This window comes from Agelaius phoeniceus, chromosome 5 (assembly GCF_051311805.1).
Source record: "Agelaius phoeniceus isolate bAgePho1 chromosome 5, bAgePho1.hap1, whole genome shotgun sequence".
In the NCBI taxonomy this organism is placed as follows: domain Eukaryota; kingdom Metazoa; phylum Chordata; class Aves; order Passeriformes; family Icteridae; genus Agelaius; species Agelaius phoeniceus.
Window position 1 is genome coordinate 4,391,252 of NC_135269.1, and position 12,179 is coordinate 4,403,430.

The following is a 12,179-nucleotide window of genomic DNA, read 5'->3' on the forward strand; positions in this document are numbered from 1 at the left end:
CAAGAGCTAACAGCAAAAACAAAATACAGAACAGCAAAAACAAAATACAGAACTTTTGCCTGAAGCCTCTTGTGACAGGATGGAGGCATCTCTCTGACTTGAAACCACGAGAGAAAATTCAACCCAATCAGCAAGCAATAAGCACCAAGTTGTGTAAAGGTTTTGCGATCCAAGTGAAAGCACATCGTATCCTGACAGGGGTGCCTGATGGTGCTGACATGAAACAGGAGGAACATTAAAGAGGAAAACCAATTATCTTGCTGTCCTTAGCTAAATGGAGAAAAAAAATATGAAGCTGCAGATAGCAGGGAGAGGCACCCAGAGCAAACGCTCGCACCTGAAGAAACTCTTCACATGTGAATAAGCAGCAAAGCCTCCCAGGCAAGTCTGGGTTTTTCCACTGCGCTGTGACGTCTTCAGCAGAACAGCAAATGCTTGTCTGCAAGAGCATCAAAGCCAGTTTGTGATGGGAGACTGCTGGCCACTACTGCCTGTGATTACAATCGTGCATTTTATTCTGCAGTGTCCTCAGCACCTCCCTAAAGACAGAGGGACAACACGATCATTATGTCACTCATTAAAAAGTCACTGTTCCTCTTCTGAGACTTTGAAAACACTTTCAAAAAAACCTCTTCCAGAATTCAAAATAAAGCTGGGGTTTTTCTTAGATTCATTCTGCCCTAAATTACTCCTAACCCACAGCTCGCAGTAGAAGCTGCGTTTGTCCCACTTGGCTGGCAGGAACAGCTTCTCCTGGCTCTCAGAAACCAGTGAGGTTTATCCTGGCTTTCAGAAACCAACGAGGCTTCTCCTGGCTCTCAGAAACCAGTGAGGTTTATCCTGGCTTTCAGAAACCAACGAGGCTTCTCCTGGCTCTCAGAAACCAGTGAGGTTTATCCTGGCTCTCAGAAACCAGCGAGGCTTCTCCTGGCTCTCAGAAACCAGCGAGGTTTCTGCTGTAGTGTCGCTGCAGCAGCACACACACAGGGCCACAAGACTCCGGCAAGGGGGACCAGCCCGGGCCGCCACCCCTATGGGGACAAGGGGCTCAATGGGGACAGCTGTGTCCCATGTCCCCTGTGCCACCCCCGCCCCGGGGCTGAGGCGCTGCAGGAGGGCCCGTGTGCGGTGAGCACAGCCTAAAGCCCCAGTCGCGGCCTGCTCCGCTCCCCGGCCGCGGCCCCGGGCTCGGCGCCGCCCCGAGAGCCCCGCGCCGCGCCGGGCGGGGCGGGCCCGGCCCCGCTCGCTATTAAAGGCGCGGGGTTCGGCCGCGGCCGCGGTGGTGCTGCTGGTGCGGCCATGGCGAGCTACGTGCAGCTCAACACCGGGGCCAAGATGCCCATCCTGGGGCTGGGCACGTGGAAGGTACCGGGGACGCTCCCTTGAGCGATGGGGAGCGGGGAAGGAAGGGAGGAAGGAGCGCGGCTCGGGCCCTGCGAACGCTACCGGCGCCAGGCCGCCGCCGGGATTTGGTTTTATTGTAGCTGGGGTTTGCTTTGGATGTGGTGGCTTTCTTAGTTCTGTCTTGCCGTGAGAAAGGTCTTCGATGCTGTGTTGATGAGCGCTTTTTTTGCCATCGCTTTTTTCAGTCCCAGCCAGGGAAGGTGACAGCTGCGGTGACGGCTGCCATCGATGCCGGGTACCGCCACCTCGACTGTGCCTATGTGTACCAGAACGAGAACGAAGTTGGGGAAGGGATCCAGCAGAAAATCAAGGAAGGCGTTGTGAAACGAGAGGACCTCTTTGTCGTCAGTAAGGTACGTGTCTGGTAATATAGGATATACCAGGGGATACGTTTTTATTTTAAAGTAACTCCCCACTTCTTTACTTACCTACTCTGTGCAGCTGGGAACAATTCAGAGCATCGCTTAAGCCATTCCTGAGATTCCTGCTTTACCTCATCCTGTATTCAGTATTATGCAGGGTCTCTACCACAAATCTGGGTAATAGTTTCAGCTTTAGTCTTAATAAGTGAAACGAGCACTTCTGCTGTCTGCCAGGACACCGTGCAGTCCTGTGTGCTGCCACTGCACACATTGCCCAGTATCACAGGCCAGTGCTGCTCACAGAGCAGCCCCACTGGAAGAGCTCTAGGATGACCTGATTTCACATCACTTTCCCAAGGGGACAGGCACCCTGCTGAACAGTTCAGAAGAGTCCCAAGAGCTTTAACCCAAGAGGTCACAATGTGCCTTGACTTTTTGTCTCCAGCTGTGGTGCACGTTTCATGAGAAGCATCTGGTGAAGGGAGCCTGCCAGAAGACTCTTACTGCCCTCAAACTGGATTACCTGGATCTGTACCTCATCCACTGGCCCCTTGGTTTGAAGGTACAGTAACAGCAGTGTCCTTGGCTTTTTCTGTGAGTAGCAATTATGAGGAGCTACATGGCTTTATAGCCTAGTTATTGCTTCAATTGCACAGATCATTCTCTGTGTGTTGTGTAACAGCACTGATCTGGTGCTCAGCTTTACTGTGCCCATGTGAGCCAGGCTGTTGATTTTTGCCTCTGAGATCTCTACTTGCATGGCATCTGCTGCTCTTTTGGTCATGGAAGAGGCAGACCTTGAACCGTAGGGATGGGTTTCCCTGCTGGAAGCAGAAGTTATATCTCTTTTCTTTTTATTAATGCTTATGTTGTCTTCTAAAAGCCCAAAGTTACACTCAGTGTGGTTCCCTCTTTGTGAGAAGAGGGCAATACTTTGCTGCATGACTGAAGTTCTTTCCTCTGCATGTTACAGGATCACAATAAGAAGTTGCTTGTGTTTCGTTTCTGTCTTTAATCACTGAGTCCTTAAATACAATCCAGCTTGAACTGACCTTTGCTAGAGGAGTTTTAGCATTCTGCAAGCTCTAAAAAGAGTTAAACTTTTTAACTCTAAAAGGAGTTAAGCTTTTTAGTTCCTAACTCTTCCACTGTCTGCATGCAAAGGAACTGATGTCTCAGCTTGAATATGTCCAAGCTTAGGCTTTCAGTGAGAACTTGATCAAGATTTTCTCTCTACCTCTTGCTGCCAAGATGAACATCTGTAACATCTGTATTTTTAAAATTAGTTTCACGTGGACAGAACTATCAAAGTGAAAATGTGTTGCGGTGTAAATAATGAGTGAGTAGAAAATAACTGCTTTTGAATGAAGTTGATACCTGGCAGATAGTCCTAACAGGGACACAGGGTGTTCCAACCTTCCCTGTGCCAGCAATTTAAGCAATGAGACTCCCCGTGAAAGATCTGTCAGAAAATCTGGTCCAGTATAAGGTGAACATATTCCAAGTCCTAAGTGGGTCCTTATTATGCATTTCACTAAAACACTTCATTATGAGCAGGTGATAGCTGTGTATTTTTGTAAGCTGGCTGTGATTCTAATTTCTGTGTTACAAGTGGAGACTTAAGTTTCACCATATGGATTTTGATGAGCCAGGGGACACAGTGTCCGTCAGAAGTATCTGTCCTTACTGGCTTGACTGTAGGCAAAAAAACCACCACAGTACCATGAGAACACAAAAGAAAACACTGAAGTGTATAGAATTGTATTAAAGTCTAACACATATGTAGATAATTAGTTAATAAGTGATTATAGGCTCATGGTCTTCAGCTGGTGTTAACCCAACCTCCCAATAATGTGTGTTTCAAGCAATTTCTCTCTCACTGACAGGCAGGAGAGGACCTGTTCCCTGTAGATGACAAAGGCATTGGTATCTCCAGCAACACAGATATTCTAGACACGTGGGAGGTAAGTTCAGCCACAGCAGGAGAAAGTTTAGACTGATGAAGGTAATGAGAGCATCAGAGACTGCTGAGAGCAGAAGGCAATCTCATGTACTTGGAATTACTTGGAAAGACTCACTGGTGCAATAGCAAATTGTCACGTATCAATTCATCATTTTCCAGTTCTGACCTGGGAATTTCCATAATCTCAAAGAAGGAGTCCTTTGAGTATGGGAAGCATGGCACATACACACCAGTGCTCTGGGGTTTTTTCCCTCAAACTTGAACTCTGAAAATCTAAACACTTCATTTAGGTGTCTTATGAAGGAAACAAGGCATGTCAGGAAGCATGTGCTGTTCAGGCCCTGCCTTTGTGTATTAGATGCTGACTTGGTGCTTCTTTTCTGCCAGGCCATGGAGGAGCTGGTGGATGCTGGCCTGGTAAAAGCCATTGGAATCTCCAACTTCAACCATGAGCAGATTGAAAGAATCTTGAACAAGCCAGGACTGAAGTACAAACCTGCAAATAATCAGGTGAGCTGCAAAGTGGCAGAGGCAAGTGTTTGGTGTTCTTTTTTGTGTGGTCATTTGTTGCGGGTATTTTTAAGAAAATTACGAAGGTCTTACTTTGAAATAAGGTTATAGAAAGAGACTGGAATAGACATATTCCACTTCATAGACTACATATTCTTCAATCTCACCCTCCAGGTGATGCTGGTTTTATGAACTCTGTGCCACTGCTTGGAAATCTGGCAATGAGCAGCTCCAGAATCCTTCCTTGTAGGAGGAAAGGAGGGGGAACTCAGATGAGCTCGAAAAACTTCCTTGCAGTAGAGTAAGACTTGGTGTATGTATATAGAGAGAATTGGATGACCTTTTCATGACACTTCTGTGGAGAAGCCAGTTCCTGTTGCAGATGAGTGAGGGAATTGATCAGGAACATGCTTTATGGACTCAAGAGTTAATGAGGGTTAGGAGGAGATGGATTTGCAGGGTGGGCAATAGAGTAGAAATTGTACAGACAGCACTTGAATGAAATCTTAGGAAAATTCAGGTGGCAGGAGACCTTGGGAGATGATCTGCTCAGAGAAACATCAGCCCTGAGATCAGACCAGGTTGTCCAGGGCTTTATCCATCTTGAAAACCTGTGAGGATGGAGGCTGCACAGCCTCCCCAGGCAGTGTGCTCTGCTCCCTGACCCCCATGAGTGTATGACAGGGAGGGGGAGTTCTCCTGCATCCAGTTTCAACCTCTCTTGTTTTCAGCTTGCATCTGTTGCCTTCCTCCAAGCACCACTAAAGAGCTTGGCTTGTCTATGAATGACCCCTTTTAGGTGCTGAAAAGCTGCTACTAGGAGGCCTGAAGCCTTCCCTTGCCCAGGCACAAGAAGTCCAGCTCTCTCAGCCTCTCCCAGTCTGGCAGGTTCTCCAGCACTTCCCCATCCTGGAGTTTCTCTGCTGAATTGATGGCAGTCTGTCAGTATTTCTGCTGCTGAGGGGAGCTGGGAAGAGGAAAACTGGACACAGTGTAATGAAGGTGGTCTGGCAAGGATGAGTAGAGGCAAATGATCCCTTCTCACAGTTTACTGGCTGTGTTCCTTCTGCCAGGGCTCACTGCTGGCTCATGTCCTGCCCCCAGTCCTTTCTAGCATGGCTGCTTTACAGGTAGTCAGGTTCCAGCCTGTGCTATTGCCAGGGGCTTTTCCTTCTCAGGTTCATGGCTTTGTGTGCGGCCTTGTTGAATTCCTTCAGGGTTTTGTTTGCCTGTTGTTTCTGCCTGAATGGGTCCTGCTGCAGTGGCAGTCCTGCCCTTGAGTGGTTGTTCCCCAGTTTGACATCATCTTCAAGATTAACATGATTATAGACTGGCACAGGTTGCTGAAGTGGACAAGTCCTAGGACACGCCCCAGTGGGGTCTGCCTAGACTTAACCTTGACTCTTAGGGCATTTGAAGGACTCTAGTCAATTACTGATTATTAAAACATTTATTGTGGTCATTTATTGTGGTAACTTGAGCATTATCTGCCCCAAAGCACTTTCAGAAAACTGAGTTTTATGGTAGCCTTTCAACATCTGCCACAACTCATTGCCACAATCACTATATGACAATTACATTATTATTATGTATACAATATCATTAGTATCATTATTATCATACCAATTAGCTTCTCTGGCATAGGGGTCACTGATCTTGGACCTCTGACACTTGGAAATGCCCTCAGACATTATGACTATATTGATATTTATCAATATAATCATAATGATTATTGATTTTAATCAAGTTTAGCATAAAGCATTGGGTCTTTGGTTCCTGTCCTTTATAAACTATGGCTTCTGAAGAAATGCCTGCAAGCCTGAAAGCTTACTGTTACTGACATTTACCAGTTGGGCTAATAGAGTGTTTCCTGAAAACTCTGTGCAGATATCTCACATGTAATCCACTGTCTTTCTTGTCATTCCCATTCTTTATTTGACTGCAGCCAGGTTGAGTTGGTTTCAATTGTAGTGAGAAATTAATTTGGCAAGGTAGTAATTACATAACAATGATGCTAGTATTTAATTTAATTTTTCAAGTTGAGTGCCAGTGGAGAGGTGAGGATGACTGTGCCTTGCTTTTGTTGCATAAATTCTACTTATTGAATAGTTAAGGGTTAATAGTTGAATAGTTAAGAAATTGAATAGTTTAAGAAAACTAGATGCTCTATTACTCTTAAATAGCTGTCTTTCTGCAACTGCTGAAGCAAAATAAATATGTATAGTATGTCCTAAAAATGGAGCTCTCTGTTCTGTTTAATATTCCAGCATGTCTCAGAGGGGAAAGAGGCATGCAGGCCTCTGATAACAGCAGGCAGCTAGAACCACAAATAAAGAGCTCCACGCTGTAAACTGATTCCATGTTTTGCACTGCCTTGCTCCATCTGCCAGCAGCACAAGTTTCCAGGGACTGCCCTCAGAGTGCAGCTGCAGGAGGCTCAAATGGCAGCATAGTCCAAAGGGTTCTTGCTGTTGCCTGCTGGAAGAAAAGTAGTGCTCCCTGGTGTGCAGCTATCCTGAAAGTCCCTCTGTGCAAAGTATCAAATATTCATGCTCATTCACTGCCTCCTGACACGTGAGCAGTTCCTGATCCATACTCCCTAGCTGTGCATGTGCCTGCCAGAACACACACCCACTGGGCAGTAGGCTGTATTCCATTATGCAGCTCTTCTTATGGAAGTTCATGCTAAGTGCACGTGTGGTTGTAAAAGGTCTGTAATGGGCACTAGGCTGAAGGTCTAAAATCTGTAGCAGCCAACCATTCTCAACATTTTCACATTAGAGGTGTTTAGTGTGAGTATTGACACAAAGCAAATAAAGACTAATGGAACAATGCTGACCTTGAAGTTAATATGGTAGCCGTGAAAAAATATTATGGCATGTTTAATTAGGGGTGAAAAAAGAACTTTGGTCTGCAATCCTATTGCTGTGGTTTTAGAGCTCTCCTGGGTGTGCATTTTACTGTCCCATTAAAGCAATTGTGTAGCTGGTCACCCATATGCTGGAGATGATCCAAATCAGTCAAGTTTTAAGGAGTTTTGTCACAGTCCTTGGACCCTTCACTGCAAGAAAAGCTACTATAAATAGTAGTAAGGGGGTGGGGCATAGAGAAAATAAAGACTATAATAGTGCTTAGAGACTATTGAGTTAGCACAAAAATCAGCCTTTGATTAAACTAATCCCTGGAACATGTTAAAGCAGTTAAGTCACTGTCAGTCTCTATGTTTTTATGTTGGCAGGTGGAGTGTCATCCATACCTTACCCAGGAGAAGCTGATCAAGTACTGCCAATCCAAAGGGATTGCTGTGACAGCCTACAGCCCCCTGGGCTCCCCTGACAGACCATGGTAAGGCTGCTTTGCCAGGGAGCTGTGTGGCTTATTCTGGAAGAACTGAGCTACATGCTAATGTACAGCATTAATTTTTCATCCAGATACAGATCTTTACTAGGTTGGACCTATAGGGGTTTCTTGCCACTGATCTTTTTTCCTCTGTGCAGGGCTAAGCCCGAGGATCCTTCCTTGCTGGATGACCCCAAGATCAAAGAGATTGCAGCCAAGCACAACAAAACCCCAGCACAGGTGGGTGGGTGCCACAGTACCCCTTCCTGTAGCATAAGCTCATGGCAGTGTAGAGGACAGGCTGGCTGTTTGTCCCCTGTCACCTGTGGTGTTAGGTAGCAGTGCAGGTTTGTGGCCTTCCATGCATGCTTGCAAGGGTGCTCTGATCATCACAAGAAACATTTTCTTGACCCATCTTGAGATGCTGCTATGTTTGTTTGTCTTGCCATCTCAAGTGTTGTGGCAAAGAAGGGAACATTTGAATAGCCTACTCAAAATCCAGGTGAGAATTCAGATAAAATTTTACAAGCAGCTCCACAGAGTGAGTTAATTCTGCTGAATTGTACCATTTACAGAAGTACCTGTAAATTACTTACTGTTTAGCAGAGCTAAACAGGCTGTGCTTGCATGGAGCAGGAGCCATCCCCTCTCTGATGCAGTGCTGTGCCTCTTGCAGGTTCTCATCCGGTTCCACATCCAGAGGAACGTGGTTGTGATTCCCAAATCCGTCACCCCGCAGCGCATTGTGGAGAACTTCCAGGTGGGTCAGTGGAGTGAGCTGATGCATGGCATGTACAAGGATGGCTTGGCTTCTCCCTGCACAGCCAGCAGGGAGCCTTTCTCACCCTTCCCAGGTGCTCTTCTGACAAGAGGACTGAGCTTTTCCTCCATGTGTTTACCTGTCTCCCGAGGGCTGAATTTAAGATTACAGTGGGAGAGCAGGAGTGACCAAAGCTTTGGGAAACACTCTATCCTGATAATCTGAGCAGTCACATTGTGTTTCTTCCTGTTTTGTGTCATGTGAATGAGTCATTTGACAGCTTCTTTGGGGCCTGAGTGCAGTAGCACACCCCAAGAGTCTTCTTAAAGCAAGCACTTTTAAGGAAATAGTCCTGGTGTCCATAACCCATGTTGCTGCTCTGAATTCAGTGGTCCTGGACTGGACCCAGTATTAGGATTTTGCTTCCAAACACTCAGTGGCTTTAGGTGGAATGTGGAGGTCTTGCAGCTGCTGCTTTGGCTTAGCACAGAAAGATGCATTCTTGGCCAATGGGAGATGGAGGCATTCTGCTACACAGTGCTCCCCAAACTTCTTCAAGCAGCTGGCAGGTGTAACTGCAACTTGAGAGTCTATAATTCCTGCCTCTTCCTGCTCATCTCCCTCTCCCACTCCAGCTAGAGGAGGCTCACAAATCCAGGGAGTCTCATCTTTTTTCTTTTTCCTTTCCCTTGTGAAGCAGTCACTTCCAACAAGCACCTACACTGTGGACTTTTTCTTTAATTTTGGGATTTTTTTTTCCTAATTTTTTTTTCTTGCTTACAAGCACTGCTTTGTTCAAAGAGGTGATTTCTGGCTTTTTCTCCTGCTAGGTGTTTGACTTTGAATTGACTAAAGAGGAGATGGCAACTATTCTCAGCTTTAATAGAAACTGGAGAGCCTGTGAAATGTTTGTGTAAGTGGCACTTCCTTTTCTTTAAATGATTAAGTTATCACATAGTTCAGTGAATGAAGCTACAGATGGTAGTATTGACTGAAATTCAGGATATGCAAACTCAATTTTCAAAGGGGTCATCTTCTAAAGAACTTTCCAGAGTAAGATTTTTTTTTTAAATGTTCATTTTGTGAACCAAAACATGATGAGTATTGAGCAAACTTCATTTTCAGTTCAGTTGCCAAGAAACTCTTTGTAGCTGGAATTGCAACAGGAGGCCTCTTATTTGTAATTTTTTTGTCCCTGTTGGAGGAATGAGCATCATGCAGACTTGAAAACTTGATTAGCTTTGCTCATGCTGTTTTGTCTGAAGTACATTACAAAATCTGTGTGTTCTTCAGGAGTTGTTGGGAAGGTAGATGAACATTCAAAATATGACATGAGGATTTGCTACTTGAAAGTGTAGATCCAGATATGAAATCTTTTTTGGAAAGCTCAGACCTTTGCAAAAAAGGTCTTCCTTTCAGTAAATAGCAAAATCTTGACTTAGTTGTCTGCAAAGCATCTCTAGGTCCCATCACCCAAACAACAGAAGGGTCTTTTTGTTTGGAAATGCAGCATGTCACCAAGGAAAAGAGAAACAAACTTTGCTTTAATACAGTTAATCTCTTCCCTTGGTGGGTCTTTGAAGTGGTTACAGATGCATGCAATGGCTTTGGGATGTGAGATAATCTTTGCTTTTTGATTTCCTCCAGGTGCAAAACTCACAAGGGTTACCCTTTCAATGCAGAATACTGAAGATGGTTCCCTGCCTTTCTCCAGGCTTCCCAGATATGCTTCTGCTGTTGCCTTTGAGTTGTCTGTGTAGCTTTTTCACTGCATCAGACACCCCTCCACACTTGCATTTTTTCCTTTCTTTTTCCCCCACAAAGATGCAGTATATGTACTCTGTGACTTTGTGCTGTTTTCTTTTTTGGAAGAAGGAAATGCTGAAATGGTTCTGGAGAGCACACTGTGTGGACTAGTAGATTTTCTTTGCCAAACAGCAAATCTGGAATTGGTAAGCAGAAAGCCTTGAGCAAGTTTGAGCAAGCAGTCACTTTTATTTTGGAATACTGTGATTTGGAGCTAGTGACTATTGTTGTCTGGAAGGACCAGGATATTGGCAGATATTGCATAATGAGGTTTGCTTTTTTTTTTTTCTTGTTACTTTTGGGGTTGGTTTTGTTTCTTTTTAACACTCCATACCTTTTTATTTTCCCTCTAATTGGAAGTATAAGTTGATTTCTAAGTGATTTCTACATGGGTAGCTCTTTGAAAAGTGTATAGATCCTGGTTTCTTGGTGATATAAAAGCTGTTTTGCTTATAATAAAATACAGTTTCATTACTGTGTGTAATGAGATGGTTATTTCAGTCATGCTCTAATGGTGGTAATGCTGGAGCAGCTGTATAATATCAGCTGTCTCTAGAGATTACACAAAAGCAAGAAAATTACCATCCCCCACAAAATCATCTGTTGATGCTGACTTCTTGCATGTGCTCTGGGAGCTGCCTGCTGTTCTCATGGTTGAACTTGTGGCCACTGAGTCTGTTTGTGCCTCTCTTTAAATAGAACTGCTTTGGTTCTGACAAGCAGTGCAGTCATGTTTAATTCAGTTTTTATCTTACTGAGGTGATTGTGTACTTTTGCTAGTAGAAAACTCATTCCACTGAAGACTTGAAGCCTACACAGCATTGCTTTAATAAGCAGTAGAAAACTTGCCCTCTCCAGCAGGGAGCACGATTCAGGAAGGAATTCTGTGATTGTACAAGATACCATTGGCAAATATAGTAAAAAATGGGCTTCCAAGAAAATCCTGTGTAAAGCTTTGTTCAGGGAGCATAGAAAAACAGGCTGATACTGAACTTCTGGTTTGTGAGCTGTGTTTATGGTTTTCACAATGCTTGCACATAGTGGTTTTAAAGCTGTTGCCACCTGAGAGCTGCTCAAGACTATTCACAAAATGCATTTGGGTACTGGTAAAAGCAGTGGCTAATGTTGGGGAACTTTCTTGCATATTCCTGTGAGAGTTTTTCAGATGTCTGAGTGGGTTTGGGATGTGTGAATGGTCCCTCTGAGGAGATTCTCTCTGAACAGATGGAAGAAGGGGACCCCAGGGCTGTTAATGCATAACCCATCTAAATGGTAAATGTAGGATTGTGATTCCATAACTGTATAGCAAACCTTAAAGTGAACTTGGCCAGGTTAAAATGTAACATGAAGGCAATTTGATATCAAAGTATTTGTGAAATAGGTGGTTTGTTTCCTGGTTCTGAGCAAAAGGAGTCTAAGGAGTCGTGCTGATTAAAAATTACAAAAAAAAAATCTGCTTTCTCAATGTAATGGTTAGTATTTATTAGAAAGAAAACTTCTAACAGTATTTTAAGATCTTTCCAGTAATGCTAAGACCAGAATTAGCATGCAACATGGTTTTGGTCACAATAATTTACAATAGGCTGAACAGACAAGATTGAGTTAACTTAAAATATGAGAAGGAAAGAATCAGTGTCTGACTTGAAGCAATATGCTCCTCTAATGCTGGTTCTTCTAATATAAATTGATTATAAATCACTTTAAATTCTGGACTTAAAAGCACATACAGAAAGCTTCAGCTCTGCAAGTGTTTTTGGGAATCTCTAATGTGATAAACAAAAGCCCTGAGGCATCTAAAAAGCCAGAAGATGTGATGTTCTTTGCTCAGTCTGAGCTGTGGCAGAAAACTGTTTGGGGCAATGTTTACTTGCTTGCAAATAACATTTTTTGTGACAAGTGTGTTCTGGCAAGAAGTTACATTGAGGGTCAGGGTTCCCAAAATAGTACATCAGGTTCTGTTAGCTTCCTCTGTTTTCATTTCACTGCAGCTTTATGGAAGTTTGAAATGAAATTTTCCATTCTGGAAGTAGGAATT

General features: G+C 44.2%; 1 protein-coding gene across 1 annotated transcript; it reads left to right on the forward strand.

The window, feature by feature from the left end:
- The first annotated feature begins 1,205 nt into the window (after nucleotides 1–1,205).
- On the forward strand, nucleotides 1,206–10,623 carry LOC129119100 (aldo-keto reductase family 1 member B1-like). Its single transcript, XM_054630849.2, has 10 exons — nucleotides 1,206–1,365; nucleotides 1,590–1,757; nucleotides 2,212–2,328; nucleotides 3,653–3,730; nucleotides 4,117–4,239; nucleotides 7,478–7,584; nucleotides 7,737–7,818; nucleotides 8,255–8,338; nucleotides 9,169–9,251; nucleotides 9,986–10,623. Exons 1-10 carry the CDS (start codon nucleotides 1,300–1,302, stop codon nucleotides 10,026–10,028), a joined length of 951 nt encoding a protein of 316 aa, XP_054486824.1. The 5' UTR covers nucleotides 1,206–1,299; the 3' UTR covers nucleotides 10,029–10,623.
- Nucleotides 10,624–12,179: the final 1,556 nt, after the last annotated feature.